The 13,766-nt window shown below is 49.4% G+C and overlaps 1 protein-coding gene across 3 annotated transcripts in view; it reads left to right on the top strand.

Moving 5' to 3' along the window:
• Positions 1–13,766, top strand: part of MPZL1 (myelin protein zero like 1) — a 60,589-nt gene that overhangs the window by 43,457 nt on the left and 3,366 nt on the right. For 2 of the 3 annotated variants that reach the window (XM_077761788.1, XM_077761789.1), the window contains exons 3-5: positions 3,855–4,068; positions 4,767–4,899; positions 7,279–7,381. In XM_077761788.1, the coding sequence (XP_077617914.1) occupies positions 3,855–4,068; positions 4,767–4,899; positions 7,279–7,381 (450 nt within the window). Of the gene's footprint in view, positions 1–3,854; positions 4,069–4,766; positions 4,900–7,278; positions 7,382–12,672; positions 13,123–13,766 lie in introns of those variants that run through there. The other variant, XM_077761790.1, reaches the window with a different exon arrangement.

Raw genomic sequence — 13,766 nt, 5'->3', positions numbered from 1 at the left:
AGGAGTCTTTTTAAAACACACTTTCCTAATTTCTGTCCCCCATCTATGTAGCTTCATTTATTTATTTATTTTTAGGTTTTTTGTTTTTGTTTTTTTAGAGAGAGCAGGGCACAGGCAGAGGCCGAGAGAGAGAGAGAGAGAGAGAGAGAGAGAGAGAGAGGCTCCATGCTCAGCCTGGAGCCCAACTCGGAGCTCGATCCCATGGCCATGAGATCATGACCTGAGGCGAAATTAAGAGTTGGACACTCAACTGACTGAGCCACCCGGGCGCCCCATGAAATTTTAATACTACAGATATATTGCATACCTGTGCTATATGTGTAAAAAGAGTAAGATATTTTTCTCATTCTCCCTTGCCCTTAAAGCCAGTGTTTGTCCCTACAAACGCCCCAGGGAGATGTCACCCTGTTGAGAAGGCACAGTCTAGAAACTCTGGAAGAAGCCGTGCGGGGAGGTAGCTGCCTCATAGCTACTGCTCATCTATGAACGTTTTGAAGTGTCTTTTTTTTTTTTGCGGAGAGCTGTGTGTTAAGAATTTACCCTTGATGCCTTTCCTTAAAGACCAGCGGGGCCACCTGTCCGTTGTCTGCAGATCATGAGTTCCCGCGGTCTTTGGGGAAAACTTGGGTGTTAATATATTGAGATGACTGTAGCCCCTGACATAAAACCATTTTTATGTTTAGCCTGAGTGGCTTCATTTTCATATGTGCTGTTATCAAAGCTATGTATTTTCTGTTGAAATAAGTCTCCAGGAGAAAATCTCCATTGCACTGTGTGGGAACATATACCTGTTTTCCAAATTCTTGGGCGGACCTGTGTCCCCAAGGGTTTACATTAAAAAGGAGGAAGTGTGGGTGTTGTACCGAGAAGGAAGGAAGGCTGAGGTCAAGTCCAGGAGCGCCCACCGGCTACCCTGGGTGTGATTCCTGTGCGGTGTTGCGGGGGTGGTGAGGGCAGGGGTCCCACACGCTCCCCAGGGGTGGGTGAGGGCAGGGGTCCCGCACGCTCCCCAGGGGTGGGTGAGGGCAGGGGTCCCGCACGGGCCACCGGGGTGGGTGAGGGCAGGGGTCCCGCACACGCCACGGAAGACATTGCTGCTGCACACGAACATTCCTCCGTGCGTAACAGGCTTCCTGGAGAGGCAAGAGGAAGCACAGGGAGGTTCACTCGGGGATCCTGAAGAACTGTTGACACCTGTGAGGTCCCAGCGGAAGGCCTCGGTAGGAGTAGACGGGAGGGTGTTGTTTAGTGTACAGAAAATAAAACATCACCTGGATGATGTCCAGTGGTAGTAACTTCCTTTCAAGTCATGGCTCCACTTATGCTCAAAGCATCCTCGCCAAGTGGGTCCAGGCGGCCGAGAGGGTCCAGGCGGCCGAGTGGGTCCAGGCGGCCGAGTGGGTCCAGGTGGGCTACATACCCTGAGACTTACTGCAGGGAACGTGCTGTGTTTGGATGAATGTACTTTGCTATTCCATGTACATTCTGCCACACCAGCCTGATTACAGGTAGTTCCAGAAGGCCTAGCTCTTGATAGAAGACCTTTTAACTCCCAAGTGTCCGAACATGTATGATAAGATGAGCAGGATGCTTTTGATTTTTACAGATTTTCAGGAAAATCGAAGCCCGGCGTACCACGGGTGGCTTCTCTGGTCCGTGGAATCAGGTCCCTGTGTCTAAACTGGAGCTCATGGTTTCTCTCCTCTGCTTACTTTCTCTGCTGGTTCTTTTCAGGTAGCTGGGTTTGTCTGAGGACCCAATTTTAAAATCTTGAGTCTTAGTGGGTTTTTTTTTTGGGGGGGGGGGTCCTGTCCTTCCCTATCTGCTCCCACTTCTTTCCCACCTCCAGGAAATAAGAATGTTTGCGGGATCTTCCTACTTGATTTCTGACATTTAGGTCGCATCAGCCTTCCTGCTTCTCTGCTCTCCATCACGTGATAAAAACTATCCTGTGATTAGTACAGTAGCCCCACCAGCCGGTGGTTCCCCACTTCTGTTTGTCTTTCAGCCCAGCCCACATTCCACCAGGTCACGGACCTAAAACAGTCCTTGTACCTTGCCCCCCTCTCGTTGGAAAGCGCGGGGCTTCCCACTGCGAACAAGGCTCAGTGCTCATCTAGAACGCAGTTGTCTTATACTTCATCCCAGCCTCACACTTCAGCCTTGCTTCTGTTCCCGTATGAGATCATCTCCAATCTAGTAAAAACCTCCAACAGATTTGCAAGGAGGGTAAAATCTCAGAGCCTTCATAATTCTTTTTTGAAAAACATTTTTTTAACTTTTTTTTGAGAGAGACAGAGCGCAAGTAGGGGTGGGGCAGAGAGAGGGGGAGACACAGAATCCAAAGCAGGCTCCAGGCGCTGAGCTGTCAGCACAGAGCCCGACATGGGGCTCAAACCGCGAGATCGTGACCTGAGCCAAAGTCAGATGCCCAACCAACAGAGCCCCCCAGTTCTTAGTTCCTGAGAGCCTTCAAGCTCCTAGCGAGCGTTTAGGTGATATTAAACATAGGGTATATGCTTGATAAACGGTATAATAATAATGTAATTATGATTGTTAATATTTTCTAGTGATCATTTAGGCATTGTGGAGGGTGGGTTAGAGGAGATTGAGGCCACAGTCCAAGATGATGAGAGCATGAAATGAGGTACTGTCAGTGGGAAGAAAGAAACGTATGAGGTAGAATTGACAGGATTACCTGGGTGGAGGTTAACTGGATGGGAAGGAAGGCGGAGTAATCCACCAGTTGAGGTGGGACACACAGCTAATCCAGTTGAGGTGGCTCCAAGCTGTGGAGGTTACAGGACAAGGTGACAAACTTGGAGGTGGGCAGCTGGGCTGTCAAGTGAGCAGGTCAATGGGGGAGGAGATTCTAGAGCTCAGGGGAACCCCACAGATGGAGAGAGGGGCTGGGGCGCTATCAGGGTATCAGTGCTCCTTAAAACTTAGGAATGGATGAGATCATGTAGGGTTCGCTGTGCTCAGAGGGTTCTGACACCTTCTGTTTGAGTCACTGTGGAGCCCGTGGTTGACTCATTCTGGTGTGCCCACCTGGCCCTACTGCCACCCGGCCTGTGAATAAGAAGGAAGGCACCAGGCCTCCTGCTGAGCTGCTCGGCTTGAAGCCAAGTATCAGCATCGATCCCCACCCACCGGGCCTTACCTAGCTTCCAAGGTGCTGGGCTTGACAAGGTTTTCTCCAGGTTTTCTTTGAGAAAGGAGTTCCTTGGGTAAAAGCAGGTGTGAGGAAAGAGTGAGCCAGTCTGACTCTTCAAAGAGAACATTGGGGGTGTCTGGGCTCCCGCTCACACACCCATGCCATTTCCATAGGAAACTCATACATAAGAGGGAGAAACCCCTCAGACAAACTGACCTGTGGTATTTAGACTTTGTTTTCTTCATGTCTTCCTATAACTAAATAGTAAACTTCGTGAATTCAGACCGAAACCTTTGGGTTCACAGGCTCAGTCATGGTGTCGTCACTGGGTCACTGGCTCTGAAGGGTCGGATGCTCCTGACTTTGACTTTGGATCCATCACCCGCTATCATTGTAACCTTGGGCAAATGGCTTCCTGGAGTCTCCTTTTCCTTACATATGAAAAAGTGGGCGGTAATCATTGCATCAGTGGCAGATTGCGAAGATTTGAGATGATAAACACGAGTTTATTTCTTCCACTGAAATAGGATTGAACCCTGTGATTTCTGAACGGTCTGGCTTAGAGTCCATAGCGTATTTGTGATATGAAGTTGTATTTCCTTCTGTATGAAGTCTCTGCCACACACAGCATGCCTGTTACGGCCTTTGGAGCATCTGCCTGTAGCAAATCTCACGTGTTCTCTTTTTCTAATTGCAGTTTTTCCACTACTCGCAAGGGCAGGTGTACCCTGGGAACTACCCCCTGTTCAAGGACAGGATCCGCTGGGCTGGGGACCTGGAAAAGAAGGATGTCTCCATCAACATCGAAAACATGCAGTTCGTACACAACGGGACCTACATCTGTGACGTCAAAAACCCTCCTGACATTGTCGTCCAGCCCGGGCACATTAGGCTCTATGTCGTAGAGAAAGGTACTTCCTGGGCTGTTGTGGCCCGTCCCCTTCCCCCCGGTTTAGTTGGAGAACGAGAGTGGCGTTTCCGGGGGTGTTTGAAGGGCGTGTTTGGGGCCGTGGCTGTGTCCCTGTTTCTGTGCACGTGTTCCCCCCCCCACATGAGAGCCACGCTTACGGCTTCCTCGTTTCTGTACCTGGAGCCCACTGGTCCGGCTTCATGAGAGGTAGTTTTTCAGCGTGAATCGGAAGGAAGACCAAATTCGCTGTGGCCGGGTGGGGTGGGCGCCCGGAGAGCAGGTGAACGCGACTCCTCTGTTCCCCAGCAGAAAGTTTTCACGTTTGCAAAGACAGTACAGCTCTTTCTTTGCACCCCCGCATTTTTTTTTTTTTTTTAAATAAGCAGGAAATGCAGGTTCTGGTGTCTCATTTTGAGACAAAGTCTGCTTTGTGGGAGAGCAAATTGAGGTAAATTCACACCCTGGGTTTTCTTTGGCTTCAGAGCACTGAAAAGGAGGGATTGTGTGTGTACTCGGCCCTGAAGCTCAGTCTTTGTCAGCTGATACTTGCACGTCATCAGTTAGACACTAGAAGCTCGTAACGTGGACGGGAGAAGAGGACGCGGTGACCCCGTCAGCGCTCGCTGATCAGTTCAGTGAACTTCCACGTCTTCTCTCGGTAGCGAAGTACCTTAAAACGATTTTGCTCTTTCTCTCTAGAGACCTTGCCGCTGTTTCCAGTTTGGGTGGTGGTGGGGATAGTAACCGCCGTGGTCCTAGGGCTCACCCTGCTCATCAGCATGACCCTGGCTGTCCTCTATAGAAGGAGAAACGCTAAGCGGGATTACACTGGGTAAGAAACGCTGCATTTGGGGGGCAGGGTAGGGGAAAGGGATCAACAAACTTCTGCATGTTCCGTGGAAAAAGAACTGTGACGAGTCAGCCACTGCTCGCTGTCACATTGGACTCGGAGGCGAGCTGACACGGGCAAGTGGAAATTGGTGGCCTATCTGTGGCCTGCTGTCACACATGAGCAGGAACACTAATCCCTGCTTCAAAGGGATCAGTGTCCCTTTCTTAGGTTGGGTGCAGTGAGCTGCGCGGCGGCCTATGTGGTCAGACCACCCGGGCTGTGGTTAGTACCGCTAAGCCACAAACATCACTGTTTCCCACAAGGACTTGAACTTGAATCTCTTGGTGTTAATCTCACAAGGTTCTTCTTTTCAGTGAAGGTAAAATAAATATAAAACTCAGGTCACCAAGAGCTGCCCTGGTAAACGGCTTCCGCTGATGTGACGATGAGGGCTTTTCCTCCCTGTGCTTTTGTAAGCAGTTGTATTGCCTTGAGCCTTCTGGAATGCATGGCTGGACCCATCCAAACTGGGCTGATAAAAGTTGGGCACCAAAACATAAAGGGAAGTAGATTTTCTTTTTGTCCATGGCTGTCCCCTTGGAGCAGAGGCTGGTGTGTCTAACTGCGGACGCTCTCTCTCCCCACCTCCAGCCGGACAGCTAACCCGTGTAAGCTAACGTAGGGCCCGTGGGGTGAGACTGAGCGGAGCCTGGGTCCCACGCGCGCAGGGGCTCGGCTCACCCGGCCTGCAGGCACGCCCTGGGGAGATCGCACGCCCTGGACCCCTTTGCTGGTGGACGGTGGGAACCTGGGCTCCGCTGGGCTTTAGGAGTGCTGTGTTTTAACAAGTTGGCGTGTTCGAATTCAGATATTGTTTGCTTGGAATGCTTCTATTCTGACTGCATCTACCGCCTTGCATGGTGAGTGCTTTACAACGAACTATAACTGCAGCGTTGGTCTTCAGCACGAGACTAATCCAGGTGGGGACATGCCAGCCTCTGTAGCTGTTGCTTTGGGCTTAATCAAAGGGCACAGAGCGTGCCTTAGAATCCTGCATGCGTCACGAATGCTGCTTTTCTTCTTACTTCGTTGTTTTTTTTTCCCTTCCCTCTCTCTACCTTGGTGTGCCGGGATCAGATCCTGCTTATCTTCCGCTTCTTAAGAAAAGCTGACATAGACGACACACTGGGACTGTAACAGGGCTGGGGTCTTCTTCCACCTACACTAGACCCATGGTAACTAATCACATTGCCCGTTGCTGTTAACAGTCATGTGTACGTATCCAGCCCGCCCCCCTTGTTGACAAGTAACTACCTTGCTCCGAGCTAACCCAACGGTGATTAGTTTGTCTGCAAATATGTCCTGCGTTTGCCCTGACAACCTGTCGAGCATACCAGCCTGGTGAAATTGGGTTGTCAGGTTTCCTAGAGCTTGTACGATGATCCGAATATATGTGTTCTTCATGTAGAATGGCTGTGAGTGTGTGTGTGTTTGTGTGTGTGTGCGTGTTTTAGTGTTCTTTCGTACGTGAGTTGTGTTACTGGTGGTTGAGACCCTCTCAGTGTTAGACACTCTGGCCATTTTCACTTGGGATGCAGAGCTGCCCATTTCAGAGGAGACGAGGTTTAAACACAAGTTTGCTTCGGTCTTAGTAACACTTGAGTGTGAACCTTGCCAGACTCCTAAGATTTTCCTTACAGATACATCAGAAAGGATTAAAGCTCTGACAGGTACCAGGAGAGAATCCCTAACGAGCTTCCTCCCGGCATTCGCCTTCCCCTCTTTATTTATGAGATCATGCTTGTGGTTGAAGACCCCCAAGCCCTTGAAAAAGTTCAGCTGGTGTGATGTGCATTCCAGTTTCTTACCACTCGTGACTTCCTGGGCTGACTTTGGTTTGGCTGTAGTTTCAGTGGGGCCACCGGCTGTGGGGAACTGGGGGAGGGAAAGGAATGAGATGAGCCCGGACACGGGGCTGACGGTCTCGAAATAACGGTCAGCTGAGGTTTGCCTTGAATGGCTGTTAGGAAGGCGTAGCTTGCTCCCGCAGACCTTTGTCCTAGAGGAGCGACCGCAGGAGAAAAACACAAAGCAGCAGCAGGACACAGGGCCTTACAGCCGCAGGCCCTTCCCCGCCGAGTGCAGTGCAGTTTCCGCGTTTACCCCGGAGTGGGCTCCCTGGCTTCGGGGACGGTAGAGTCAGGGATAAAAAGCCGTGTCGAGATCCGTGACCATTTTGATGCCCATTGTTCTGTCGTGTTTTGTTTTACCCGCGGCTCCATCTTGTCCTCACTGGCATCTCTATATTTTTTCCCATTCATTTTAATTAATTCATTATTATCTGTTTCACATTTGTTGTCCACGTTGCCACCTAACCAGCTGCAGTACCTCAGAGAGTGTGTCACCGGTTAAGCAGCCTCCGCGCAAGTCCCCGTGCGACACAGAGGGTCTGGTAAAGAGCCTGCCTTCCGGATCCCACCAGGTAACGGCCGCCTGCGCTTCTGCCCCCGCCCCGCGCTCTGTCGCTTGCCTGGTGCCCGAGATGACGCTGAGCCGGGAGACAGGTCACAGGGCAGGAGAGGAAGGGGCCGTGAGAGCTGGCTTAGGTGCGTTGCAGGCGAGGATGGGGAGGAGGCTCCGGCCTGAGGAAAGGTCTCCACCGAACCACCACTAACAGACTGGTCACCTGTAGCGGGGCTCCTCTGGCCCAGGTGAAATTAGGACACGGCTTTTGGTCAGGTGGGATTCCGTAATTGCTTAAGGCAACAAATCTAAAGAACTAGATGCTGTTGCGAGGTCCTCTGTAAGACCAGAAATCAGCAGGAAAGGGTTGATGTTCTTGGTATTGAAAATAAAAAGATTACATGAATTCGTTAGAAGTTGAAAGGAAACATTTATCTGGGTAATTGGTGGGCTTGAGGAACAAGGAAAAGCATTGATTTCTATTTCTTATAGAAGGTACAGAAGGGGCGGCTGGGTGGGTTAATCGTTTAAGCCTCTGACTCTTGATTTCGGCTCAGGTCATGATCTCACGGTTTCGCTCGGGCCCTGCGTCGGGCTCGTTGCTGATAGTGCAGAGCCTGCTTGGGATTCTCTTTCTCCCCTGCCTCTCCCCTGCTCATGCGCGCGCTCTCTCTCTAAATAAATAAACTTTTTTTTTTTTAAGTATAGAAGGGAAAGAACTTTTATTTGGAACTTAGCACAGAATCTAGGATCATGTTAATACTGGGTTTTGTAACTATAATTGTGGCATGGCAAAAATCCCACAGCCTAGTACAATCCTGTTACAGTAGAGCAATTCTGTTTTCCTGGGGTCGAAAGCATCCTAAGGAATTTGGTCAGTTACAGCTTTTCCCTGAGGAGTTTTGGAGGTCGGACGGATTTAAAAAGAAGTAAAGGAAAGAGGAACAGTGTTCTGTGGAATTAATACCCACAGTCTTATTCTATAGTTGTTAGGATGTGGTGAGGAAACTGAGGTATCGTGATCCTAAATTACTAAAAACATGTGCCCAGCTAACAACAGAATTAGGGCTAGAGTTCAAGTTTCTAGACAGCACATTCTCTGTCGTATCAGCATCAGGGCTCATGACTTCTTCCTAGTCTGTCTGTCCCTCTCAGATAACACCGTATACCTCAGATGCCTCAGTTTCCCCATTTGGATCGTGAATGAGAATAGGGTTATGAATAAAGGCGGGATGCTCAGGCATAAGATCTAAAAAACCATGGAAACATTTTCTTCCACTTTTGAAGTGCTTTGGGAGTTGCTCACCTGCTGAAAGCAAACTAGGGGAAAAAAAAGGGGGGGGTTGGGACGCCGGAAAGCAGGTTGAATGGGATCGTGACCCCTCAGAGAAAGGAGTCCTGTGATTGTCTGAGCTTACCACCTTGAAGCAGTCTCCACACTGCAGTGCAGGGGGGCGGGGGGTGTAGGGGGGACAGAAAGGGAGCTCGGTCTCTCACTGAATTGGAGGGCAGAAGCCAGGGGCCGACCTAGCTGGGATTTCTGAAGCAAAGTACCACAGAGGAAGAGAGTCAGGCGTCTGGAGTGCTGGGGCTCCCTTGAGCCCTTTCTGAGCACAGATTTTTGCGTGCGTGGGAGGGGACCCCCTGCAGCCCGAGGAGGATCCGCTTGAAAAGCAGTAGGTTATGTGATATCCTAGAGGCCAGGAAGTGTTTGTGTTCCTAAGAGCCGAGTGCAGAGACCTCGTACAGAACATTGGCTGCTGTCCTCACAATGGTCAAGCCTTAGTCGTGGGGCTAAAGTGGCACTGGAATAGGGACCCTGTAGATCCGTGCGGCCCGGTGTAACCACAGGGGTCCTCGGAAAAGGGAGGCAGGAGGGTCAGAGTCCGAGATTGGAAGGTGGAGGGCAGAGTCTCGAGCCGAGGAGTGCAGGCAGCTCCCATAAGCTGGCAAGAGCGAGGGGTGGGTTCTCCCCGGGCCCCCAGGGTCACGCAGCCCTGCTGACCCCTGAAGCCATAAGAGAACCCGTTGGTTTTTAGCATGTCTCAGGTGTTCACTCCTCGCTCTAAGGTGGTCAGCACTTAGGGTGGGTAGGGTTCCGGGCTGTAAGTTGTTTTCCTTCAGTATTGTGAGGCGCTGTCGGTTTTTCCGGCCTCCAGTGCCAAGTAGCTGGTTCTGATTCCTGCTTCTTTGGTACGGGCTTCATTCCCCGTCGCAGAATCTTTAGCGTCCCTTGTGTTCTGAAATTTTATAAAATCGTGGGTCTTTTTCATTCATTGTGCCACATACTCTGTGGGCTCTTTCAATCTGAAAATCGTCCTTCTCCAGTTTTAGGATATTTTCTTCCATTATTCTGAAAAAATTCTCTTCCTTCCATTTTCTGTTCTTTCTTTTGGAAATTCCTATTAGGAATTGGACCAACTAACTCTTAGATCAGTCCTTTAGTTTTCTTATTTTTTGTTTTGTAGTTTTTGTTCTGCTTTCTAGAAAATTTCTGCATGGGGCTCCTCGGTGTCTCACTCAGTTGGTTAAGTGTCCGACTTCAGCAGGTCGTGAGCTCACAGCCTATGAGTTCGAGCCCCGCATCGGGCTCTGTGCTGACAGCTCAGAGACTGGAGCGGCTTCGGATTCTGTGTGTCCCTCTCTCTCTGCCCCTCCCCCACTCGCACTCTGTCTCTTTCTCTCTCAAAAATAAATAAGCATGAAATAAAATTTAAAATATTCTGCAACATTACTTCCAACTCTTATTGAATATTAAATTCCTGCTTTTTATTTTCAAGAGTTGTTTCTTACGAATTATAACATTCTGTACTTGTTTTCATGAATGCATGGTCTTCTCTCTCTGAGTATATCATTTTTTCTTCTGTTTTATGTGATTTTTTTTTTAAATGTTTTCTCCCATCACTTGATTTTGCTGTTTCTTTTAAATTACCTTTTTCTCTTATTATTTCTGTCTTTCATACTAGAAACTTTACTCAAAAGCCCAATGATCCCTGGCTATCCATGCATACTTAAGGTACTCAAATCTGGGGGCACCTGGGTGGCTCAGTTGGGTGAGCGTCCAAATTCAGCTCAGGTCACGATCTCGCAGTTTGTGAGTTCAAGCCACACGTCCGGCTCTGTGCTGACAGCAGAGACCCCACTTTGGATCCTCTGTTACCCCCTCGCTTTCCCTCTCTCCTCCCCCTCAAAAATAAATAAAATCATTTAAAAAAATAAGGTACTCAAATCTCATAAGCTCTTTATGAGAGATGAGAGCTTGCTGGGTGGTGGGCTTCACTGTTTGTCCAAAATGCTGGCTCTTTTCCATTTCGGGACCTGTAAGTATCAGTTGTCAAGGGTCTTTTCCCTTGAGTTAGTCAGTCTTTCCAGAAAGAGATCGGATTTCCGGCTTGGGAGCTGAGCAGAGGAAGGAGAGATGAGGGCCTGCTGTGCAGGAAGCAGGCTCGCCCCGTTTTCAGTGCACACCCTGCTCCCTGCTGTCCCTGAGCCAGAGACTGCTGCACTTCCGGCGAGTAAACCCCAGGGCTCTGCCCAGGCCTGATTCGGTGGCATCTAGAGGCGGGTGAGAATTCCCGCACCGGGTCGATCTCTGTAGTCATTCTGCAGCGTTTGCCAGGTGACGCCGGGTTAGCTCTGTGGCACTCCTCACGGTCGCGCCCTGGGTTAGTCCCTTCGTGCTGGGTGCAGACCCCTGAAGGCCCCTTCTCTTCCGCATCCTGTCGTAAAGCAGGGTTTCTGTTCAGGTTCAGGTAGCAGGTACCTGGTACCCTTTGTCTTACCTGGTTATTTTTATCTTGCCTACTATGCCTGTTATCTTACGACTGTTCTTGTTAAAACTAGTTTCTGCCTTAGCTGTTTCCGGAATTTATAAATCCTTTGCCAATTCACACAAGGCTTGGAAGTGGACCGCGTGATTTCCTGGCAAATCTGTCTTCTGGTTTTTGTTTCACTTAGATTTGCATTCAGTGGTCATGTCAGCTTACGGCAGGGAATGCTGTGGGGAGGTGAAAATATTTGCCTCGTTCACTCCGGAAGCGCCATGAGCAGTAGCAGGGCCCAACGTGTGCTTTTATCCGCCGTCACGTGCTGCCTTCAGTCAGTGTGTCAGGGGTGTGTGCATTTCAGCACCAGAGGATGTAATGGAAGTCGTTCTCTCCAGAATCCTTATGGTTTTCTCTGCCTTCAGTTTGGTCAAACTAAGGGCACGGTGGTTTTCACAGTTTGGGAGAAGTGACCTGATTAGGGAATTTGTAGGTTAAATACCTTTTATAAGTTGTGCACAACCAAACAACAGTTCTTTTAAGAATCCAGTCATTCCTTTGTATGTTCTGCTTTGACCACTTCCACGCACGTGTGAGTGCAGTGCGGGCCGGACGTGGGAAACGAGGGGGTGCTCAGCACCTCACCCTGTCCTTGAGAACTTTGGCGTCTCCAGGCGCGTTAAGAACATCTTTAGGCTTTTCCGTTATGTGGAGAATTTTCATGTATATCCTAATGAAGTTGTTATTGGTTTTTTTTAATACCCTGACAAACAGCTTTGAGGAAATCTTTATATTTTGGTAAACGCCAGGGTAGTGTTTTAAAAGTTAATAATGTACAGGGCGCCTGGGTGGCTCAGTCGGTTTAGCGTCCAACTTCAGCTCAGGTCACGATCTCACAGTCAGCAGGTTCGAGCCCTGCGTTGGGCTCTGTGCTGACAGCTCAGACCTGGAGGCTGGTTCAGATTCTGTGTCTCCCTCTCTCTCTGCCCCTCCCTTGCTCATGCTCTCCCTTTTTCTCTCTCTCAAAAATAAATAAGCATTTAAAAAATTAAAAAAAAAAACCAATTAGTGATGTGTTACAAACTAGCGTGTTCTAGCCAGTGAGGTTAACGTGGGGAGAGTTATTTAACTTCAGCTTCTGTTCTCATCTCTGAAATGATGGGTTGGGGCAAGATGATCTTCTCATTTTTCTTCCCCTTTTATGTTTCTTTTAGAGTAGGCTTCACACCCAGCATGGAACCCAGTGTGGGGCTTAAACTCACAATCTTGAGGTCAAGACCTGAGCTGAAATCAAGAGTTGGATGCTTAACTGCCTGAGCCACCCAGGCGCCCCGCCCCCCCATATTTCTGTTTTTAATTATAAGGGCCCCTGGTGCACTGGGCTTTATAAGAACCAGTTTAGGCAGTGGCTGCCCACGTTAGCTATCAGATCAGTGAAGTGGGGGGTGGATGGGAGTATTTGCAGACTGTCCCTTGGTGCTTTCTTCCAAGCGTTCTATCGTGACACGTTCCCTGATCTACAAAACCTTCCATTTCCTACCTGCAGGTGGCGTCTGATCTAATAGCGTTAGTAATGACCACTTGGATGAGTAAGTAACTCCATGTTATTTTATCAGAAGAAGAGAAACAGCAGGAGTGCACTGATAAGGAAATTCGCAAAAGCTGGAACATCCAGACAGGACATTCAGTTTGCTGTGTTACTTGTCAGTCCTTGGTCACCATTTCTGTTATGATTGGAAGGCTACTATGATTGGATAGTAACAGAAAGCTTGAGTAACAGTAGCTTTAAAATTAAGTAAGAGGTTAATGGGGCTCCCGGGTGGCTCAGTTGGTTAAGCGTTTGACTTCCGCTCAGGTCACGATCTTACAGTTCATAGTTCGAGCCTCACACCTGGCTTTGCCCTGTCACCTGAGAGCCTGGAGCCTGCTTTGGATTGTGTCTCTCTCTTTCTCTGCCCCTCCCCCGCCCATACTCTGTCTCTCAAAAATAAATAAACATTAAAAAAAAAAGGTTTATTAACTCACAAGAGCTCCAAGCACTGTGATTGTCAGGTTTGTGCCCAACAGTGCCATCAATAAGAGTTCTTTCCATCGTGTTCTTTCATCCTCTGCATATGGTCTTTGTTCTCTGGCTCCTTCCCACAGCCTCCAGAAAAGGCAAGGGGGAGGGGGCCACGGGGAAGAGCTGAATCTCCCCCTGTGCAGTTTTTATTATGGAGGGAAACCTTTACCAGAAGCCCCCCAGCAAACTTCTGAGTCCCCTTTGGGCCTGGGTCACACGCTGACGCCCCTTCCAGTCATCTGCAAAGGGATAGGAGTTACGACTGGCCTCATCCCTGGGGGTGGGGCGGGGTGAGCTCATTTACGGAGCAAAGGGAGGGCGAACACCAAACCCAAATTAAGGTTTGTCCGGCGAACCGCAGTGGAAGGCTGGATTAGCCAGGGTGTGAGGCGCCACTTAAGAGTATTTGGGCGTCAGGGTGAGAATTACCACTCTTCCTTTGCAAAGCTTAGTTTAAAATCATTCTGGTGGGTTTCTTTTCTGAATGGTTGGCTTTCTAGATCCTTTTCCAGAAATGGCTCATGTTTGGTTATGCCACAGGCAGGTATGGGGGTGACTGAGGGGGCTGGTGAGTCCTG

This window comes from Crocuta crocuta, unplaced genomic scaffold (genome assembly GCF_008692635.1).
Source record: "Crocuta crocuta isolate KB4526 unplaced genomic scaffold, BGI_CrCroc_1.0 scaffold243, whole genome shotgun sequence".
Lineage (NCBI taxonomy): Eukaryota > Metazoa > Chordata > Mammalia > Carnivora > Hyaenidae > Crocuta > Crocuta crocuta.
Note: the sequence above shows the minus strand (reverse complement) of the source record. Positions and strands in the feature narration are given on the sequence as shown.